Below are 18,761 nucleotides of genomic sequence, written 5' to 3'. Positions count from 1 at the left end.
TATACTTGCTTGCAAGCTTTTTTCTATTGTGAAAACATTTCCAGGTTTATGAATACAGGAGGGAAAAAACTTGGCATCTGGAAATTACCACTTAAAAAACCCATCAGCACCACATGTTTTCTATTTTTACTATCTAAAAAATATCTTTTCACCCTTTCTCCAATGCTATAATTACCATGGAAACAGAATAGCAAATTAAAACAGAAATAACATGGTTTATGTTCACAATAAAATAAAATATACCCTAGAGTCAAAATGAACCAGCAACAATTGCCTGGTTCATCTGCATACATCTGATGGTTGAAAATGTAGCACTCGTTTTCTGGGAAAATGTTGCTGTAGTTCCTTGCTTGGGAATTGAAAACTAGCAGGTACAACAGACTTAATTTTTACAAAGTCTGGTATGTTAATATGTGTACAAATTGCACATGGAATTTATGCATTTAATTTATTTTAATTATGACATTTTTAGGCATGAATACCCAGTTTGTACATACATTTCTGGTGACTGAATATGTGTAAAGTGTGTGCTTTACTTTCTGAAAATCAGGCCCAGAAAGTGTATATTGCTAACCTTTGGGCCACCACTTATTTTAGCTTCATGACCTACTCAAAGAAACATTTGGCAAGTCACAAAAGCTCGAATCTCTTAGTGGGTTCATAAGTTCAATAACTATAGGTTTGGCTCCTTCAACCTAACATGTACACAAGTAAGCAGGAGTTAATACAGGATTTTTCTCACTTTGATTTTGCAAACTAAACTGACCCTAGTTACAGACTTATCAGGGAAAGGAGCTCATATTATACATTGGCCTCTTCCCTTGCATTTTGAATTTTAGTGAATATGAGGGCAAAACAGTAATCAAAACTATTCTAAAATGTCAAAATTCATTTTATTTTGCTTACTTTGAAGTGCTTAATATTGTTAGTTAGACTTTCAGTGGGCACATCTACACGTGCATTTATATATTTTTCCTAATGCGCATTAAATTTAGTACTTCCAATGTGAGGTACTAAATTAATGTGCATTAGACTGTACTAGCAGTGCAAAGGCATGTGTTTTTAGTGACACTTGATATGCAGTAGCTTATTTTACTGTGCATTAGTGTAACAGCACATTTTTTTACACGCCACTTTAATGCGCAGTAAAATAGGCTACTACACATTAAAGTGCATGTTTAGATATGCCCAGTTAAATTTTATTCCCTTGCATTGCTTTAGCCTTCACATATGAGGCTTGAGCTTTTGTGACTCTCCAGATTCACGCTAGATACATCTACATATGCAATTAATGCTCATTAAAGTTTTTGCACAGTACCTTAAGGTACTGCGCAGGTAACATGTGGCTGGGAATGAAACTACACATGATCCTGTTGAGAGCAAGCTTGATCCCAAAGGAAGCAGTTCAGTGCAGGGCTCCTGCTCTGCCTCCCTGCAGCAGCCTGTGGGAAGCTCCAGACTCCCCAGGGTGCCAGCCCCAGGCTGGCAGGAGGCATGGGGGTCAGTCCTGGGCTCGGGGCAGGGAGGCGAGGGCTGTCCCACTTCTGGGGCAGCTCCCTGCCAGCCCCACGGAGATTGGGGCTTGCCCTGATCTGCACGGGGTGGGTGGGAACTGTCCTGCTTGTAGGGCAGCTCCTGGCCAGCCCTGTGCCTAGCCAGGCAAGCAAAACTCAGCACTGGGCTTGCAGGGATCTGCCCCACAAGCGGGACAGTTCCTGCCTACCCCCTGCTGTTTTGGCTGACTGGGAACAAACTGCTCCTGGTCAGCTGTCTACATGCACACTACTGCACTTATCCTTGTTGAATTCCATCTGATTGATATTTCAAAACCCGTTCCAAAGACCCCTCATCCCAAACCACAAAAGTAACATCATCCATGCACATCAAAAGTTTCACCTGGTACTGGCCAAAAGGGATGATCTAGTCAGTGACCTGAACATCGAAGGGGATCAAGGAGACAGTGACCATGAGTTGATTACTTTCTCTATTCACTGCAAAGCTGGAAAGTTGGTCCTTGACTTTAGAAAGGCCAACTTCCACAAGCGTAGGAGGCTAGTTGTTCAGGCCCTGAGAAACTATAATCTGTCAGGGAGGAATGTCCATGATGAATGGTTGCTCCTCAAGGATGTGATCCTTGAAGCACAAGGGAAGTCCATTCCAACCCACAGAAAAAATAGCAAAAGGGCTGGACGACCCCCTTTGGCTCAGTAGGGAACTCAAGGACCTCCTGCACCTAAAAAAACCAAACCAAACCAAACAAACACAAGCTTAAGGGATGGAAGATGGGAAACATCACTAAGGAGGAGTACTTGACACTAGCCCACACCTGTAGGGAGCAAACTAGGAAAGCCAAGGCTGAAATGTCTATGAAATCTATCTGGGGCTGGACTCGATGATCCTTCAGGGTCCCTTCCAGCCCCAAGGTCTATGAATGAATGTCTATGAACCATTTTTTCAGTCTATTCAGGCCATTCTAGATCCTAGCCCTACCCTCCAGGGTGTCTGGAACTCCAGTCAACTTGGTGTCATCAACAAATTCGCTAAGTGTGGCCTCAGTCCCATTGTCCAAATCATTTATAAAGATATTAAACTACACTGGACCCAAAACAGACCTCTGGGGAACCCCACTGGGGAACCCCACTTGATACCTCCTCCCCATTAGATATTGAGCGATTGATGACTACAGTATAAAATGCTTTAAAACTAAAATTCTTCTATCGTCTTCAACAGCAAGATTCTCATGAGTCACAAGAATAACAGTAATTCCTAGTAAAATAAAGCAACTAATAATTATTTTTTTCTTCCCTTAAGAATAATGCTCGTATTGTATGAGAAATCATGTGACACAAATTGGACTGATTTTTGATCAAATGACAAGGCCAATGGACACATGAACATGGTAGATATTCTACACATATCTGGGGCTTAGTGAAATTCGTGGTCTTACAAAATCTAAAGGTATTAAAGCTCCTTAAGAAAATATCCGTTATATTTGTAAAGCACCTAGCATAGTATGGATAACCAAGAAACAATAAAATACTACATCATTTAATGATAGCATTATCAAAACATTTATTTTAAAGGAATTTTTAAGTTAAGAATATCAGCAGATAATTAGATAAATTTGCTGGTAAAAAGAACTGGAATCATCCTGTAAGATTAGAAATGACAAAGGACTAATTGTGCAGGTTCTAAAAACTTTATCCTTCTTAAAACTTTGCATACGAGTTATTAAAATCTTTGCTGCAACAAATGATTTAACATTACTGTTGAAATACAAGTTTTTCATATTAGTAAGCAAAATATTTAACTTTTCATTATATTTTACTGTTCTCCACTGTGCTAAGTATATTTAATGAGTACTTTATTTGTATATTGTATGCTAATGATAAAACTCAATGTTTATTATATATCTGAAAGTTAGTCTGTACTTCAATGATTAAAATGAACTGAGAACTAGAGGAATAACTACAGTATACTTTTTTAAAGGCTGAATGCACAATATCTTTATACCTCTTACTGTTTTTCCCTAATAGGGAGTTTAATGTTTAATTTATTTTGGACATATGAAGTTTCATTTCTTTTTAAAATCAGGTCACAGACGAACACCACAATAAGACAAAGCATTAAAACTCATTTAATGAAACTTCCAACAAATGAAACTGGTAGGACACAAAGCTCTATAACAGGATTTGTAGTTCAAACTGCTTATTAAGCTAATCTCCTAGAGCAGTTTACCTCTTATGTTGGTTTGTATATCCCTTTGCTGTCTTTTTATTAGGCAGTAGTACCATATTCTGTACTGTTTTGCAAAACAAGTAGCAAAAGAATAACCTATGCAGAATACAGTATACAAAAGACATTTTAAAAATATTCAATGATAAAATAAGCATAACAATTTTTATACTTTTAAATAATGAAATACCAATCAGATACTTCTGAAGCTTTATTAATTGACAAATTCCTACAGTCTCCTAGAAAGATATAACAATTTATTCCAAATGTACTAGCTGAAGTGACTGTTGTTAGGGCATGCAAATGAAAAGTAGGATAAAAGGTAATCTCTGTGGATTTACTGGGAAAATATTGTTATCATATTGGCAACAGAGAAACCCATCAGTGTATAACCACAGTCTAATTCCACAGCAGACACCACAGGCACAGACAGATGTGATCATTTTTGCCCAATTTGGTGACAGAAAGCAGTCTATAGCTGTGACCAAACACAAGTGCATGGCTTCAGACTGTTTCAAAAATGGCTGGCTGGGTGAAACTCTGAACCCTTGCATGAGGGGTCAGGTGAAGAGGGTATAAACAGACATTGCCAATGAAATAGATTGGCTGTACTGGGACATCCTGGCAAGTCTGATTTGCTTCTTGCTTGTTGTCCCACAAGGTTGGCCCCTGCCACTATCAGGAGTGGTTGGGGTCTGATTCTTCAGGACAGCACTCAGGGCATGCATCTCAAACTAGGAAACCTTGGGGTTTCCCCATTTGTAGAGTCCCCAAATCAGATTCTCTGGGTGCCTGCCTCAGCAAAAGGAAGGGGAATCTGACCTGGGGCATGTCTCTGCAAATGGGGCAACTTTGGATTTCCCCCAGGCTGGGTGTAGCAGTGCAATATGCAGCTAGGGAATCCCCTGCTAAGGGACTCCTGGGGTGTGCCTCTGCAAATGGGGGAACCCGGGCAAGTGCTTCTGAGGTGTCAGGGGCCCAATCCTGTGCGCCCAGGAAACTCCCTGGCAGGGTTGGGCCCCTGAAGCCCTTGGAGGACCTGCGTGGGAGCACTTGCTTTGGGCTCCCTGAACTCTTCTGCCTAAAGCAAACAGACCTCTGCTGCTAAACAGCAGCACAAATTCATACCACCTACGTTGCAGCCACAAATTTGGTCATTTTTGGTGCAAAAAGGGGTATGGATATCTGTTTGTTTGGCTTTTTGCTGCCACTATGTCACTTCATATCTTCATTATAGACATGGCTGCTTAGATGGATTTGTCCCAGTAGAAGTAAAGCATGGCTGAATACATTATAAGACCTCCAGTGACATTTCTATATAGAAAAAACTCAGGGTGGGAGTAGTATACAGCTTTCCTAGCTACACAGATCAAATGAAGGGAAGTTTTGTATCTCTATAGTTCTTTGCAATATACTGTCCCTATGCAAAGGCACCCCTTGTGCCTAAGACTGAAGATATTTTTGCTAGCAGTATTTGCATGATCTGTGTACACATCCTAGTTATGTCACTCTGCTTCCTTCTCAACTGAAAATCCCATCTGTGTTCCATTCTGGCAGTAATTTATACATAATGGTGGATGCTTGGTGTCCTACCTATGACCAACAGACTGCCCTACCAAAAAGAGGCATCTAATCTAGAAGCCAAGCATTATGTCTGGAGGAAGTTTGTATGGTACTCTGAGAAAGACAAAAGGCCAAATCCTCTCTCCCTTTCTGTGCCTAAATTGTATGTATGTAGTCACATCACTTTTGGCACTTATGCTCAGGTTATGATTCTGCTCAGCATACGCAAGCCCATAGATGTTTACTGAGGAAGCTGAGTAGAGCTGTGCTCCAGCTGGGTAGCTGTTCAGCAAGGTAGGGTGGCTCAGGTAGGTATGTAAGACTATGTAAGTCTTGAAATTAGTCACAGAAATGATAGCTGGAGACTCCAAGATCCCTCTTCCTCCCTCTGCCCCTGTCCCAGGGAGCAGTGTGACAAAGCACAGGGACTGAGAATGAGTCTGGGCTGTGTGCTGGGGGGCAGATGGGAGATTGTGCCTGCATGGGGTAACAGTGAAAATGGTGCCCAAGCGCAGTGGTGGGGAAGCGGTGTGCCCAAGAGTTTGGGCTGCAGTGGGAGGTGGGGAATCACATTCATGCAGTGTAGTAGGGGGTGGGGGTGTATAGTGCAGCAGTTGGCGGGGTATATGGAACAGCTCGGGGGGTTGAGAGGAAGTGTCTGTGCAGCCCAGGGGCTTGGAAGTTGGACAGCTCTGATTTAAAATCATGAAATCATAGTGCTGGAAACAGATCTAAAGAAATCATCTAGTACAATCCCCTGCATTGATGTAGAATCAAATAGACCTAACCTAGCCCTGACATTTGCCTTACCTGTTCTTAAAGACCTCCAGTAAAGGATATCTCACAACATGCTTATGCAGTCTGTTACATGGCTTCATCAGCCTAACAATTAAATGTTTTTTTTCTAATATCCAACCTAAATATTCTTTGTTGCAAATTAAACTGATTTCTTCTTGCTCTCCCTTCAGGAGCAATGGAGAAAAAATGATCACTATCATCTATAAAATCACTTTTTACACATTTTCAGAATGGTATCCTCAGCCCTTGATGCTAGACTAAACAAAACTTTTCTTTCAACCTCCCTCAATTGGTCCTGTTTTCTAAATCTCTTATCTTTATTGTTGCTCTCCTCTGGGGTATCTCCAGTTAGTATTTCAGTATCTCCAGTATTTTTCTTGTGTGTGGTACCCAGCAGAGAACTCATTCTACTCTACTCCACGTGTACAACTATTTCCCATTGCTTATATATGACACTTCTGTTAATAGATCTTAGCCTTTTTTACAACAGTATACAGTTGTGATCCATTACAACCCCCAGATACTTTCCTGCCATACCACTGCCTAGCCACCTATCTGCCATTCTGTATTTGTGCATATGATTTCTATTTCCCTAGTATAGCACTTTGCACACATCTCCATTGAATTTTAACATTGATTTTAAACATCTTTCCCTTATCAGTATCAATTTGAAATCTGATGCAGTCATCAAATTATTGCCCATTGTCAACAATCCCTCTCAGCTTTATCACATGAAAATTTTTATAGGTGTACTTTCTGTTTCATCTTTCAGGTTGTTAATAAAAACAGTGGATAGGACCAAGCTCAACACCCCCCTCCACCTGCAGGAACTCACTGGGAGTGATTTCGCATTTGACAGTGAACCGTTGATAATTACTTGTTGAGAGCAATTTTTCAACCAGCTGTGCACACACCTCATCATGATAAGGTTCACGGTGATTATTTCTGGACTACATTTTCTTACTTTTTTATGACTATTTCTCCCGAGACAGTGTCAAAAGCCTTACTAAGTTAAGACATGTGATACCTACTAATTCCCTTTTCACTAGCCCAGTCACCCTGTCAAAGAAGAAAATTAGATACGTTTGTCAACAACACATCATGTCAAAACCAATGTTGTGTGTTTTATTATCTTATTATCTCCTAGGTATTTTATAATTTGTGCAACCTTTAATATACTATAAACATTATATTTTTTTAAATACTTTTGGATCTTCATCATAGTAAAAATTAATAAAATAAAATGGAGAATCATATGAAATCTAATCACATTTTACAATGTCATGTTACATTCGTATTTAAAACATTTATGATTTTAATTAATTCCTATTATTAGTCTGATTCCAAGCTTTCTCAGGCTGTTTTTAAGATACTCTGCTCACCATAGGGAGTATCACCTTGTTTCCAGTGCTATTACAAGCATCAGAATAGACCAGGGGTGGGCAAAGTGCAGCCCGGGGGCTGGATGCGGCCCGCCAGGTCATTCTATCTGGCCCGCAGGGCCCCTAAAAAATTTAGAAAATTAATATTTATCTGCCCTGTTCTGCCTGTCATGCGGCCTTCGATGGCTTGCCAAAACTCAGTAAGTGACCCTCTGCCCAAAATAATCGCCTGCCCCTGGAATAGACCTATTGGGTGTGTACCCATAAGCGGAAATATGCATTTCCCCAGGGACAGATAGCAGCGGCACATATTTGTGCTGCTGCTAGTTGTTCCCGGGCACACCCGTACATGTGTGCACTGGCATGTAGCAAATTGCCCTGGGTGGGGTAGGGGAGGCTGGGGCCTGCACCTGGGCTGGCCCCAGCAGCCTTACCTAGGGGCCCTCCCAGGGCTGCAGCAACAGCGATCCGGCTGCTTGGAGCCTGGCTAGCAGCCACAGCATGGCTCCGGCCAGCCAGTCTCTGGTTTCTGGCAGTGCCTGCTGCAGCCATGTGTGCCACCCTGCTTTTTTTTGGCATTTTTTTTTTTTAGATACTAGGATTTCTGTATCAGATTAATGTGCATTTTGCAGAGCTTCAAAAGGCTTTGAGGTACCGCAAACCACGTTTCCACTCATGGGGACACAGCCACCATGTTTCTATAGAATACCTACTCTCTGGGAAAGAGCTATTATACTATTATGATTTCCCATTTCTAAACTACACTTACACTACATTGCATGTGTAGAAAACTGTCTTTCAGAAAAAATATAAGAAATTAGAAAAAATGTTTCAGGTAAAATTTACTTGCATATTCATATTGTAGAATAAATATAGAAGTAATTTAGCAACTCAGATACTTCCCAATCTATGTCTCTAATTAGCAGTATATGAGTAAAAAGCTAGTAAAATATAGTATAGGATATAAAAAGCATCTTAGAATAGCTTTCTAAATGTTTGGAAAGACAGGGAACAGGGTAAGATATTTTCAGATAGGAGCAAGTTGTTAGTCTGACCTTCATTTTATTGGTAAAAATAGCTATTTTTCAGTTTAAGAGTTATAAGTGAGTTTAATATTTTATATTCAGATGGTGCATGATTCTGCAAACCACTTAGTGCAGTAATGTATGTTGACATATGAATCATCTAGTATACTAAGAAAGTCTTTCTTTAGTATCTTTTGAAAAAGCTCAATTAGTTAATATAAGAGTTGTTTATCCCTATGAATTTCAAGATAAAATACACTTTTTAATTAAAAATAGTCAATAGCAACTAAAGACGTTAAAAGCAAATCAAGGTAAAACCAAGCTAAACTTGAAACTAGTTCATAGTCATTCATTTCAGAGGTTATTGGATTAAATCCAGCCACACATCCGAAGAAAAAGCCAGAGCTGTAACAAGCAGTTTTGGTGGCCAGGGTGGTGGTAGTGACTGCGGTAGCAGCTGGGCTGGGAACAGTGGCTGCTGTAATTCTTGTGCCCCTTTAAAATCAGCACCTGAGGCTGGAGCCTCTGTCACCCACTCCTATGCTGCTGGAAAAAAGCTATTAACAAAAAGCCCTTACAGATGCAGGGAAAACAAAGGACAGATGAATGTATGATGCTGTTACATAATCTGATGAGAAATGTTACCAAGAGTGGCAGAGAAGAGTGAATAATATGTATATTCAAATTTGAACCTGCTCTCGTAGGTAGAGGTTAGGTTAGATATCCAAGCCAGTTCTCCCTGAAAAAACCAAGCAAGAGACAGTGGTTCCTCCCTGGTCTTTTTAGTCAATTGTCTAGTTTTTGTGACAGTCATCTGATTGCTGAAAGACCTGTTTCATAAATCTCTTCTTTCCCTCATTTAGATCAGGGACTTGACTCCATATCTCCTTCATCCCAGAAAACTGCCCTAACAAGGCAATCTTTTGCAGAAGCTTTTCCACGGCATATAAATTATTATTAAATATCAGTGTGTGTATCTATCAGCTATAGAGACACATGCTTCTGTAACCCAGTGGTTAGAATACTCACCTAGGATTTGTCAGAGTTATGTTCAGATCCCTGTTCTAGTTAATATTCAATTATTTATACAAAGTAGAATAGTGAAATCAATGGGAGTTAAGTGCCTAAATACCTTTAAAGACATGGGCAAACTGCACAGTTACTGAACTTTTAATGTTTAAAAGACTTCAAAGTTACATACAAGTTTGTTTTGAATTGTAGGGCTACTTACACAATATATGCATTTCTCTCCTACTTGTCAATCCATCAAGGTGAGATATATACTGGCACTATTCTAGCAAACCATTTTAGAACTCGCTTAACACATAACATTTAAGTCAGTAGGATTACTCACATTTGAGCATATAGATAAAAGAGACAATAATTCTTCATCTGATTCCTCTAGGGCCCCTAGGGGTACCATAAGGATTACAATCATCATCATTCCTTTTAAAACCTGCAAAATTCTTTAATCCAGTTCAAAGACATAATATGCTTCTAAACTTCGAGTTAGAAGTAACTAGACTCAGTAGGGACATCTGCCTAATTAGCTCTGCAGTAAAGCATCACTGTCTACATATATGGAGCTATTAGGCCAGAGTAAATCAAGTAACTGTGCTGTAGTTTAATTCTGCCTGATACAAGTACTATCCTATGCAGGAATTATTTATTCTGCCACAACACATGTGTAGACAGTGACCGGGGCTGGCTGGGGCATGAGGGTGCTACAGTGTTGGGGCTGCCTGCTGGAGCCGGAGCCTGAGCCTGGCTATGACCAGGGAGCAAGCTGCCAGTGGGCCAAGTGGCTCCTGAGCTGCGGAGAGCCCTGGTCCTTCCCTCTGCAGTGGCAGCACCCCTTGTGGCTGCCTGGCCAGCCTGCTAGTGGGCCAGGTACTGACCCAGCTTGGAGGCACCACCCGGCCCAATCCAACTCTTCCCCAAACCCGAGCTGGTGCAGCACCCAGCCTGCTAGCAGCCTGTCTGGACAGCCCTGGGGTGCTGAAACCATAGAAGGAAGGACTGGGCCTCCCATAGCTCAGGGACCACTCGGCCCACTGACAGCTTGCCCTCCGGCCACAGGAGAGGTGGGGAGGCTCCATTGAAGAAAAGAAAAAAAAGGATCAGGCCCCTCACTGCTTCTGCCTTCAGCAGGCTCCTGCAGCTGACAGGACGTCTGGGGCTGCCTGGGAACAGGCTGGCTTGCCCCTGGGGCAGTTTGGGAGGGAGGCAGGAGGGTAGCTGAGTTTGATGGTGGCTGGAGACGGTGGTGGGGACAGTGCACAGGGCGTGGGGCTGCCTGGGCAGGCTAGTAGCTGGCTGGGTGCTGCCCTAGCTCAGAGGCATCTGTTCCAATGCTTCCTCAAGCCCATCCAGGCTTCCAGGGTCTCATGCACCATCCCCATCACTTTCTCTGGCCAGTGTGACACCATTAAGCCACAAAAAGTGGCATTTTCATCACATGTACATGGTGATAGCATCACGTGTACAAGAGCCCAGAGATTTCAAATAGGAATTTATAGTTTTAAAAACATTCTGACCTGTCGTGATCTTCCTGTGTTCTCTGCAACAGAATTGCTCTATTATGTGTTTGCAGCCAAAAAGCAAGTGAAAACTAAAAGCTAGTGTTTTCTGAGGGGTGCCTTGATAATAATAGTTAAATTAATAGGAATATATATGAAATAAAATTATTTTTAAAAGTTAATAGCATTTTAATAATTTAAAATTTAATATTAATTAAATTAAAATTTATATTAAAATATAATTAAATATAATACACATTTAATATAATTAAAAAAAATTAATAGCAAAGTTAATAGGAATATATATATATATATATATGGGAATTTGGTGTTGTTCTATATCTGCTGAGCTCTTTGAGAGTTTTAAGTGGATAGAAGCTGAGTAAGGATCCTTGGGTTTGGTCTCTTTGTAAAACATTTAAAATGTTTACGGAAAAATTAATTTGTCTGTGGGACCCTAATTTTTACCTCTCTTCCTTTTCTTCCATTTGGGCTTGGCTGGTATACTCTGTTTCTTCATATGTATCCAACCTAGGCAGTAATGATGTTTCAGTATCATTCTGTAATTTAATTTTATTTTGTAACCTTTCATTCTCACTTTCCAGCTGGTGAATAGAAGTTGTGTAATTCTCATTTTCTTTGTTAGGTAAATCTATATTCTGTGGAAGGAAATAAAAGTAATCATTGATTGGGCATTTTTTCACAGTAACAAAAATTAACTTTTTAATAAGCAAACACAAACCAATATTGTTTGCTAAATACATAGTTACTATCTGTAGTCATAAAGCACTTATAAAAAAATGATACACCGACAGAATTTGCCTTTGGAAACAAAGTTCTATTTAAATGGGATAAAGGGGATAATAGTCTTTGTAACAATAAAAATCAAATATGAATTTCTCAACAAATCATATATCCAAGGTAGTGTTTTTTCAGTGTGTCTGAATTAGTAGCATTACAAAACTTATGACAAAAAAACAACTATTAGCTCCCAAAGCTGTAATTGATTTAGTTATATTTCTCCTTCAAGTAATGATTCTACTAAAGTATAACAAGAGAAAATGCACACACTCATTTTCACACTTCTTCTACACTATGTACAATAGCAATGTTGGTCTCAAGGGCAAAATATCCAAAATGTTTTCAAACTACTCATACAAAAGAATTTTTTGGATAATTTTAAAAAAGATATTGCTTATAAACGAACAGGTTCCCCTGGAACACAAAAAGATGCAGTGGGGAAAATGGTAAGTGAATATAGGGAAGGACATGCAATTTTAACTCCACCCAAAGAAGTAACTTTGTAAGAGTGCTGTTACAAAAGCTGTAAAATGACTTTACTGGCAGTGTTAGAGCTCATTTATTCCATCACCAAGAGGTATAACCATGAGGAAGAAAACCAAAAAGATCCTGTTAGATTCTCAGGATTAGAAGAGTCAAGATGGCTCAGGACAAGGCCAAAATCTGCAGTGCTACATATTCCTGAACATAAACAATGGCATACTGACTCAGATCACAAGTCTACCTAGCCCAGTACCCAGTGGGCGCGTCTATACGTGCCCCTGACTGTGCAGTTGTTACTACACAATTATTTAGTACTTGCTAAATGCTAAAGCAAGTACTAAATGACTAAGCAGTAACAGCCATTACTGCACAGTCCTGGCAGCGTAGGGGTCATTTACAACCCTACTGCGCAGTAGCTCTTTGCTACTGCACAGTAGCATCAGCATCGCGGTTCATGCCTGCTGATGCTACGTTGTTGTAGTGATGAGCTACATCACCATAGCTTATTGCTACAGTGACATAGTATCTTGTGTAGATACGCCCAGTATGTCACACTGGCACAGAGCAAATGCTAACTAGAAGAGTATTTGTGCATGGCCTATCCAGACTGATCTGTTCCATTTCCCTCTTCCCTTACAGCTTTCAGCATCTTCATTTTCCATCAACTCCACAGATGCTGAAGAAGCTCTGCACCCAAGAAGAGGTGCTCCCAAGAAGAGGTGCTCAACACTTTAGATAATTGGGCTTTGTGTTAATGATCAGAGATCAAAATCCATGAACGAAACATTTTTAAAAATTACAGATTCCTACATAGTTTGTTTCATAATTTTAGCTGCAAAAGATGTTTGCCTTCCACTAATTAATACACCCACCTGCTGCTTAATAGGAAGTGGACTGTAATAAAATTAACTGATGCATGCATATAAAATATGCATGTATCTAAGAAAAAATACAGGCATCACCACACTTTTTGTGATAATGGTCAGGAAGCTCTTTTATTTAGTTGAATTAGAGCAACCCAGAATTTTTCTGTTTCTGCAAAGAAATCTTTGCACAACTTTTCAGATCACCTCAACATTTGTCCCATACTCTTTCTGAAGCCATTCTGAGAGAAGGTTCTATCATGAGAGTTAAAGTATATGAACATCTAAGCAGGGCTGGATTAATGCACGGGCCAACTAGGCACATGCCTAAGGCTCTAAGTGAAGAAGGGGCCCAATTGTGCTTATTTTACATATTATAATTATTGAGTGCAAAAAGTAATATAAATATATACTATTAAGTAGCGGCCCACGAGTTTGTTTGCCTAGGGCCCACTAAAGGGCTGATCTGGCTCTGCTTCTAAGACATCAAAACTTAATCAGGACTATAAACGAAAACACATTTAAGCTTCACTCTTGCACAGACAAGCTTACAACATTTTAGATGTCAGTGAAGTGAAAGAGATGGGAGGGGGAGCATGAAAGAGAGAGAGACACGATGATGGCTGTAACACTTTGGAGTGTTTTTGACAACCCTGTGGGTGTGTCCACACATACAGACACGTGCTTTTCCATCAGCTCAAATAGAAGTGAGGTAAATTTGAGCTGGGGCTTTTTGCCTCAGCACGTGTGCCCAGACATGCACTTTGGTCTGGGGCAAATTGTACCACTTGAGGCAAAATAACCCTTCCTGGCTCTACCTGGTTGTGCAGCCAGGGGGAGCTATAGGCTGGGGCTAGCACCTGGGCTGGCCCCAGCAGTACAACAACCTGCCCTGGTGTAGAGGGATGGGGGGGGTGGTCAGTGTGTGGGGACTGTGGGTATGGGGGGCCCCTGTGTGGCAGAGGCTGCTTAGAAGGGGTGGGTCCCCTGCTCCCCACAGGGCAGAGCCCCCACTCACAGCACATGGACTGCCTTCCCTGAAGGGCTCCAGCCCCCTCCAGGGGCTATAGCACTCCCCCTAGAGCCCCTCCCCGGTTTCTAGCTTCCTGCTCATTCCGGAAGGCTGGAGATGAGTGGGAGGCTGAAGACAATCAGGAGAATGATTAGGGGGCTGGAGAGGAGCAGGAGGATGAGAAGGAGGCTGGAGATGCTCTCCTGCTCGTCTCCAGCCTCCTACTCGTTCCCCTGCTCCTCTCCAGTTCCTTGCACATTCCCCTGCTCTCTCCAGCCCCCTGCTTGATCTCTTGCTCATCTCCAGCCTCCCAAGGCTATCGATGAGCAAGAAAATGAGCAGGTGAATGAGCAGGAGGCTGTAGATGAGCAGGAGGACATCTCCCGCTTGTCTCCAGGGGCTCATCTCCAGCTGCTCCCCAGCCTGCCCCACCCACTGTCGCTGCCCTGCTTGGCTCCAGCCTCCCAACACTCAAAAAAAGAAGCAGCCCTGCACTCACTGGCTGTAGCAGTGGCCATTGGGGCCACAGCGGACACATGGCAAAGGCCCTCCACCTGGTGTGGTGCAGAGACCGGCCCCGGCTACCTGGCACCCGTGTTGCCGCTGCCCCATCCGGCGCAGTGCAGCTTGGCAGGGCACCACACACTGTCTGGGAGCTGGGGCAGCAACCTCAGCTCCCAGACAGTGTGGGGAGCCGTGCTGCACCTGTGCAATGGGGAAGCGGCAGCGCGGGGGCCAGGCAACCGCGGGCCAGTCCCCACTGCCCCCCACCTCCCTGTGGGGGGGCTCTGCCATAAGTTTCCAGTGGCCCTCAGGGTGGCTGCAACAGTTGGTGAGTATGGGGCTTTTTTTTTTTTTTGAGTGCCAGAAGGTTGGGGCTGGGCGGGGCAGCCAGTGGGGAGCTGAGAGCAGGTGGGCAGCAATCAGGGTGCTGGAGGAGCGAGCGTGGCCTAGCGTTGGGCAGGGGTCCCCTCTCCCCTTCTTCAACTCCCTCCACCTCCTACTTACCTGGCACAGAGCCCAGGTCCCAGTCGCTGCAGCCTGCACTGCTGCTTGCCCTGCACAGGCAGGCAGCATGCTTCAGCACTGGGCAAGGGCCAGCCATAGAGACGTGTCTCTGTGGAGGACCTGAGCCTCCGGTTGCCTCAGGGCATGGTCTGGGACCATGCCTTGCCTTGCTGTTTTGTAGTGCAGTTTTTTTTTACCCCTGGATATCCAGGGGTCTAATTTTGCCCAAAGGGGCAAAGGGGCAAACCTCGAGGGGTTTGAGACGCTGCAGGAAGCACATGTGCACTCATCTGGATGTGCCCTGTGAGGTCCTGGAAGATATATATTCTTAGTGGGTCTTGTGGAGCTTGTAGAGACTCCCCTGACAGAATCCAAAAGCTTGCTAAGCCCCACAAAAACTTAGGAACTCTACAGAACTTCTCATGGAGCTCAATAAACAGCTATGGTCTATATAACTTTGAAAGTTCATAGATTCAATGGTTGAGACTTTAAAGCTTCATTACAACTTTTGGTATTTAAGAGCTGTGCAAATGAAGCTAGCTTCTAAATTCTGTAACTCAAAAAGCTTCTGTTCAAGGAATGTGCAACTCTGCTATGAAACTAATAGAGCTTTGCAGAGTCTGTGAATAAAACAGCTGTCTTTCCATAATTGGTGCACAGATTTTTTTTTTTAATATAATACAGAAATTCTGCAGATGAGCAGGCACTAGATTGTGTCAATGACTCTTTTTCCCCCTCCAACTTCAGGTCCTGCATTCATAATCAGCATGGAACAGAAGTGCATTTTTATTCACTGCTTGCCATCATAATACTTGACTTGCAATTTCAAAAGAAAAAAAAGTGAATGAGGGAAACAATCTTAATTTTGTGATCCTGTTTTCCTCACCACTCTACCTATATCCCTGAAGACACTCTTATATAGCATACCTTTTCTACATACCCTTAAAGCATCCATACTCAAAATTGTAACAAGGCCACAGCACTGCATGGAGAGTATTGGCTGCTGTGCTGCCAACAACAGTGACACGGTTAGCTGCAAATGCTAGCTATTCTGCCCCCCTGGCATCCCACCAAATAAGATGGAATCTGGGATTGCTGCCCTGGTCATCCCCTCACTTAAGCTACTGTCCATACTCTTACATTTGAGCCATGTGCCTGATCAACCTGATTGCCTTCTATGATGAGATGACTGGCTCTGTGGATGCAGGGAGACCAGTGGATGTGATATACCTCAATTTTAGCAAGAGTTTTGATATGGTCTCCCACAACATTCTTGCAGGCAAACTAAGGAAGTATGGGATGGATGAATGGACTATAAGGTGGATAGAAAACTGGTTGAAGCATCAGGCTCAGAAGGTAATAATCAATGGCTAAATGTCTAGTGGGCAGCCGATATCAAGTGGAGTGCCCCACGGGTTGGTCCTGGGGCCAGTTTTGTTCAATGTCTTCATCAGTGACCTGGAAGATGGCATAGACTGCACCCTTAGCAAGTTTGCAGATGACACCAAGCTGGGGGGAGTAGTAGATATGCTGGAGGGTAGGGCTAGGATTCAGTATGACCTAGACAAATTGGAGGATTGGGCCAAAAGGAATCTCATGAGGTTCAACAAGGACAAATGGGAAGTCCTGCACTTAGGATGGAACAATCTCATGCACCAGTACAGGCTGGGGGCTGACTGGCTGGGCAGCAGCTCTGCAGAAAATGACCTGGGGGGTACAGTGAACAATAAGCTGAATATGAGCCAGCAGTGTGCCCTTGTTGCCAAGAAGACTAATGGCATACTGGGCTGCATTGGTACAAGTGTTGCCAGTAGGTTCAGGGAAGTGATTCTTCCCCTCTCTTCAGCACTTGTGAGGCCACATCTGGAGTACTGTGTTCAGTTTTAGGTCCCCCACTACAGAAAGGATGTGGACAAGTTGGACAGAATCCAGCGGAGGGCAACAAAAAGGGTTCCTGAGCTAGGAGAAATAACTTATGAGGACTGGCTGAGGGAACTGGGCTTATTTAGTCTAGAGAAGAGAAGACTGAGAGGGGATTTAATAGAAGTCTTCAACTACCTGAAGGGGAGTTAAAAAAAAAAGGATGGAGCTAGACTGTTTTCAGTGGTGGCAGATGACAGAACAAGGAGCAACAATCTCAGGTTGCAACAAGGGGAGTTTAGGTTAGATATTTTCTCACTAGGAGGATAGTAAAACACTGGAACAGGTTTCCCAGAGAGGTGGTGAAATATCTGTCCCAGGATGTTTTTAAGACACGGCTAGATACATTTTTTGCTGCTATGATCTAGTTGGGGGTGGTCCTGCTTTGAGCACGGGGTTGGACTAGATGATCTCCTGAGGTCCTTTACACCCCTCATTTTCTATGATTCTATGATCTGACAGGTGGTACCTCCCATTCAATCTTCCCATTATAGTATAAATGTCAAACTAATTCAAAGTCTATTCCTATGTAACTGACACCTTATAAAGCAGGTGCCTGTGGAGAATTATAGGCACTCCCCATCCAGCCCACAGGGCAAAAAAGTTGAGCACCACTGGTCTAGTACAATGGTACTCAATCTTTCAGTCGTCTGGGGTGGATGAGTGGTGTTGGGCTGGTTCACAGGCTGGATCCCATGTACAGAGCTGGTATGCAGGTGCAATTCTGTGTACCAGCCTGACTCTGCATGCCAGAGCCAGTGCTAGTTCAACCAGCCTGCCAGACCCATGCCAGAGCCAGTGCTGATTCAACCTTGTGTGCTGGATCCAGCCATGAAGCGACACTGAGCATTGACTCAACTGTGGAAAAGTGATCTAGTGTTCAGGACTATGTAATCCAGTGTGGGGTGCTCCCCACAGGTCTGAAAATTTGACAGTACTGCTGTCACCACTTCACCACCATCAAACTTCTAGACCCATGTGGAGCACTGTGGGCCAGGTTATATGGCTCTGTGGGATGTATGTGGCCCACAGGCCAGAGGTTGAGTACCACTGCTCTAGTACAATTGTGTTTGCAGATCTGGTTGGAAGGGCATTACCAGATCTGAACCACCAATACACAAGGATACGTATCAAACAATTTGTATGCTGTGGGCCTATATTTATACATTCCTTTCTGTCACAACCCAGTGATTTTTGGTGCCTCGGCACAATGGGATGCCTGCGTGGAGGTGTACAGAGGGGCAAATGCTGTTACACTCCGACTCTTTCTGAACCCGATGGCAGGTCAACCAGTGGGAAATCTTTTAGGCCACCTCCCACGATTGCAGGCACTCATGAAGCAAGGTGAGGAAGCTTCTGGTGACGTAAGGGATCGACCTTCAGCGTACCTAGCTGCAACACTGAGACCTAGACGTCAAGGGTATACCCCTCGACGAGAGCCATGGGGGTCACCTCCAAGAACCCCAAAAGAAAGAACCCTAAAGGAACGGAACATGTTCGGATTTCTTCTTGCTCACTCCGGGCTTACAAAGGCTCAGCTGCGAATCTTGGGAGACAAGGCCCAGACTAGTATGGCTGAAACATTGGGATTTCAGTTTGAGGACCAGTCAAAAAACGAGTAATGGCCGTCGGCTCTGCCGGCGGCCTTCACC

The 18,761-nt window shown here is 43.0% G+C and overlaps 1 protein-coding gene across 4 annotated transcripts in view; it reads right to left on the bottom strand.

Moving 5' to 3' along the window:
- DEUP1 (deuterosome assembly protein 1) overlaps window positions 1-18,761 on the bottom strand; it is a 108,404-nt gene that overhangs the window by 14,087 nt on the left and 75,556 nt on the right. For all 4 annotated transcript variants that reach the window (XM_025197862.1, XM_006018634.2, XM_006018635.2 and 1 more), the window contains one exon: window positions 11,491-11,681. In XM_025197862.1, the coding sequence (XP_025053647.1) occupies window positions 11,491-11,681 (191 nt within the window). The remainder of the gene's footprint in view (window positions 1-11,490; window positions 11,682-18,761) is intronic.

The sequence above is a fragment of the Alligator sinensis genome, unplaced genomic scaffold (assembly GCF_000455745.1).
Source record: "Alligator sinensis unplaced genomic scaffold, ASM45574v1 scaffold116_1, whole genome shotgun sequence".
Taxonomy (NCBI): Eukaryota; Metazoa; Chordata; order Crocodylia; family Alligatoridae; genus Alligator; species Alligator sinensis.
Note: the sequence above shows the minus strand (reverse complement) of the source record. Positions and strands in the feature narration are given on the sequence as shown.